At 47.1% G+C, this 4,688-nt stretch overlaps 1 protein-coding gene across 1 annotated transcript; it reads left to right on the top strand.

Annotated features, from left to right (window-relative positions):
• Positions 1 to 66: 66 nt before the first annotated feature.
• Positions 67 to 4,670, top strand: C1QBP (complement component 1, q subcomponent binding protein; the record flags this gene model as incomplete). Its single annotated transcript, XM_010289055.1, has 5 exons — positions 67 to 217; positions 675 to 762; positions 1,779 to 1,874; positions 2,840 to 2,962; positions 4,225 to 4,670. Coding segments are annotated over 5 exons (608 nt in total), but the record flags the coding sequence as incomplete, so codon positions are not given.
• Between the last annotated feature and the right edge of the window lie 18 nt (positions 4,671 to 4,688).

Consider the following 4,688-nt stretch of genomic DNA (forward strand, 5'->3'; position numbering starts at 1 on the left):
GGGTGGGTGGGTGGGCAGGCATCCTTAACACCCCCCCTTCCCTTAACACCCACCTCTCCCCGCCAGGCGATAAAGCCTTCGCCCAGTTCCTGACGGATGAGATCAAAGAGGAGAAGAAGATCCAGAAGCACAAATCTCTGCCCAAGGTCTCCGGCGGGTGGGAGCTGGACGTCCGCGGCACCGAGGCCAAGCTGGTGCGGAAGATAGCCGGCGAGAAGTAAGTCTGGTCTTGAGTAAAGGATCCATCCGGGCAAGCACGCGTACTGGCGAGGGCTGGGAGAGGAAAGCCACCGGACTTCTCCTTGCGCTCCTGTTACTTGTATTGCTGTCCGGTCTGCCAGCTGGACGTTGCAGAAGCTTTTTATTTTACCGCCTTGGGTACTTGTTTTTTGCTACTGAATTGTGTGTTACAAAATGTCATGCGGTTTTCCTGCATTAACAATAACAGTTCCGTCCGGTAAAACTGGAAAAATGCTTGTTCATGAGAGCGATTGGAGGAAGCTGGCTTCGTTCTGGTGTGTGTCCTGAACTGTCCCTGCAGTACCTGGTTTCATTCACGGTGTGTGAATTCAACACCAGTAATGGTCTCCCCACAACAAGAGCTTCCCACTGGAGAAATTTTGATGGGTGTTTTTTGCATGTGTTCGAAGTAACCGCTTCTGTTTCTTTTGAAGGATAACAGTCACGTTCAACATCAACAACAGCATTCCACCCTCAGTGGATGAAGAAACACAGGAAGAGCAGAAGCCTGATGAGCAAGAGGTAATGGAGTTTTGATGTGCGCTTTAGTGACGGATACACGAGGGAGGTTAGAACCTTGCCCATAAGCTAAGGATTTTTTTTGCTCTCGATATTTGGGAGCATTAAGTCACAAAATGCAGATTTTTCCGAGTTGGCTGTCACTTGGCTGTGACCCTCCTCTCTGCAGCAGAAAGGCAGAGCAGGGTGAGAGGGCTCTACGAGGAGAGAGGAACTCAGATACCTCCTGTCTTTGCAACTCCCTGCAAGAAGCACCGCCTTTTGTACTTAACTAGTGTAACTCAGCTGGTAGGCAACGTCAATGAAATGCAAAGCTAGTCGTAAGACTTCAGTTGTGTGGTTTTGTTGGCCAAAAGTGCCTCACTCCTGTTTAAAAAGTAAAAATACCGATAAAAACTGTAAATGAGCAATATCGTTTGAGGCAGGTGGCGTCATCTGCAGTGACGCTGATGCCGAACGAGTCAGGAATGCAGCTGCTCCGTATGCAGCAGTTAACTTGCGCTGCCTGCACAGCAGTATTTATTCCGGTGCGTTGCCCTCCGCTGGGTGGGACAATACTGGGGACACGCGTACACTGTTCCTTCCCGGGCGCGCCTGTATCGGCTGAGAAGGCGCAGAGCGCTTGGTCTGTGCACGTGGAGTGTGTTTGGCAGTCTCTGTGCCCTGCCGGCTTCCTCCAGGAGGGAGGGCAGGCACAAGCAGCTCCCGCTGGCAAACGAGTCTGACTCTGTTCCCGGCTCCCATCCCTTGAGGGACCCATCCAGGTGAGCTGCAGGCTCTCTGGGATGTCGGGGGGTGGCAGATGCTCCCAGCTGCCATTTTACCAGCCGCAGAGCAGAGGAGGGGCTGAAGGGCCGTTGCGAGGCTGGGGGAGGCTTGGCTCGCCCTGGCCAGCTCAAAGACTCCAGGAGGGTGACAGGGAGCAACCTGTGCTGGACGGGCTGTGTTGCTGGGCTGTACTGCCCTCACTGTGGCTCCTGGTCAGACTCCAATGCTGATGCAACTTTTCTCTCATTTAGCCCGATCTTACATCAACTCCAAACTTTGTTGTGGAAGTAATAAAAGATGATACAAAACAGACCCTTGTTCTTGACTGCCATTATCCCGAAGACGAGGTGGGTACCGAACTGCTCGTGTGTCAGCCGTAGCCAACTCTGGGCTGTGACTCGCTGTGCGTTTCGTGCTTGACTGTAGCGTGGTTGTGCCGCTGTTGAATTCTAACTGCTCTTTAGTCTGCTGCTTTTCTGAATCTGCAGAAAATGCAGTCTCCTCACTTTTTTTTTTTTTTTTAACACACGAAAAAAGGCTTTGTGTTTGTAAGAACACTCTCTGGGAAGGAGATGTTCCATTGCACTCCTCACTCACATCCTGACCTGGTGTTTCTGATCGGTTGCTTATTGCCCAGTTTATTGAATTGCATTAGAGAAGGGAGGCATGGCTTAACTTTAACAGCATGGCAGCTTGAGGGGCGTAAACAAAAGTAGCCATAACAAGAGAGATTTAATACGGTGTGTCAGTAGCTTGCAAATCTCACTGCTGTGAGGTGTCACAAAAAGAAGTAGGGATTAAAAAAAAAAAAGGAGGGGAGAAAATAAAATCTCTGGTTCACGCTGATCTTCATGCTTTATTTTGTAGACCTTAACAGATCACTTATGCAGCCAGTCCTAGCTGACAAATGTTAGACGGATGTGTGAAGCCAGATTTAGAACCACACAGAAGAGCTTTTTACATCTTTGTAAAAATCAGGCTGCTGATTTCCATCAGGTGGCTTCTGGCAGTCTGTGTTCAGAAAGCTGCTTATGATTCTCGTCTAGGTCTAGAATTGTGGATTTTTTTTTTCCCCATCAGGTGGCTTCTGGCAGCATGGGCTGGTAGACTGACATCTTGGGGGATTTCCTGCGTTCTCCTGCATGTCTGTGCTTGTCTTCACAGGCATGCGTTGAGAGGGGAGAGGCACAGCTTTAATACCGGTCTTGGGGCTTTGCCTGCGGTGTAATATTTCTCGCTTCACGGTGAGATGGCTGAAGGCACCCAGTAATTGGAGCTAATTGCATGTCGTACATCTCATTTCCTGTTTCAGGTTGGACATGAAGGAGAGGAAGAAAGTGATATTTTCACAATTCGGGAGGTCAGTTTTCAGCCCACTGGTGAATCGGATTGGAAGGACACCAACTACACCCTTAATACGGATTCCCTTGACTGGGTAAGTGCTGCTAAGATGCCGTGGGCTGCAGAGAGCACGTCGGCGTATCTCGCCTGGCTGCCCGTTTGCTCCGGAATCACGAATGAGCCCTGTCTGATGTCTGAGATGGGGGATTCCCCTCTGCCCCAGCTGGTCATGAGGTAGTGTGGTTCTGCTGCAGGCTGAGGATTATTACGTGGTCCCAGCGGCACTACTGGCAGTCATAGATAGATGTGTTGAAACTTGTTCTGTTCAGGGCTTCATAGGTTGATTTCCTAGCAGCTCTATTACGCTTGAGAGATGTTTTGACAGTTGCTCAGACATCTTTTGATCTATGTGTTTAACAGTGTAGCTTATCAGATACCACGTGTAGATGCCTTTGTTTTCTGGGGTTTCCAAGTATGTTTTTATAATAGTAACACTAAAAGCTAACGTGCCCAAGAATCTGGCATCTGCTTCTATGTTCTCAATGCCAGGCTTTCAAAAGGTTAAATCTTAGTTGCAGGTTGTGTATCACATGATTAAAACTTCACTCCTAGAGTGTCTCCTTGGGAAGTATTAGTGTTCAAATTCATTAGTGCACTCTAGAACGTCCCACACTGCTTTTTTTTTTCCTTTCTGACTTGAGACAGAAAATAAATTAAAAAATGCATATGATTTGTGATCTTTTCAGATTACAAAAGTCCAAAATTAATAATTTGCTCTGTAACATTGATCTGTTAAAAAAAACAAACAAACAAAAAACCAAACAAAAACCCACAACAAAAAACCCCAAGAAACAGGTATTAGCATTACTGCACTAAGCACCAATAATGAACCTGTTCTCCTGAGGAGCAAGGGGGGAACCCAGAACCATTAACATATGCTGGAGTTGCAACAGTTAAGTAGGAAAAAGAGTTGATGATTAAAGATTTAGTCTTCCAAACAAATATTGACATCAGATACCGCCTTTTCCAGACACGTTTAAGCAATTCACCCCCAAGGCCATAGTACTATATAGGGGGACAGGCAGAGCTTGGTATGTGTAATCTTCAACAGACTCTACCTGCTGACTCTTCCAGTCAGTTGGTAGCTCCAGAGTGCAGCTCGTTGGTGACACTGGGTTTACATGACCAAGTTTGCGTGACCTGTTCCATGGCCCCTTCCCTCCAACTGATACATACTGTGGGAGGCAGACCTGGTCTTCCTGGGAGAAAGAAATGCCAGTTGCCACAGGACACTTTAGAAGCAACGCCTACCCAGGTGTGCCCTGCTTAAGGAAGTTTCCTGTTCATTGCTTCTAGGCTCTGTACGATCATTTAATGGATTTCCTGGCTGATCGAGGAGTGGACAACACGTTTGCTGATGAGCTAATAGAGCTCAGCACTGCACTGGAGCACCAGGAGTACATTAAATTCCTTGAAGACCTTAAAAGCTTTGTCAAATGTCAGTAGGTTAGACTAGGAAACTTATCTCCAAGTGTGGGTATTCCACAGCACTGCTCAGCCAGCAATACCCAAATACATCTTCACAACAGATAGGAAGAGTAAGTAACTTTGAATTTGGAAATGAGCATCATGGGAGAATGAGGATTCTTGCTCGGTTTTGGGGAATTTGTATTTATGTTACAGCCCAGATCAAGTTCTCTAACATTATGGTCTGGAATTGCCTCACCCTACCTGGTGGTTTTTGTACAATTAAGAATGAATGTATGTGAAGAATAAAAATCTGTTCAATGTATCACTGAAAACTTTTCTCTTCTTCCTGC

Source organism: Phaethon lepturus, unplaced genomic scaffold, assembly GCF_000687285.1.
Source record: "Phaethon lepturus isolate BGI_N335 unplaced genomic scaffold, ASM68728v1 scaffold17036, whole genome shotgun sequence".
In the NCBI taxonomy this organism is placed as follows: Eukaryota; Metazoa; Chordata; class Aves; order Phaethontiformes; family Phaethontidae; genus Phaethon; species Phaethon lepturus.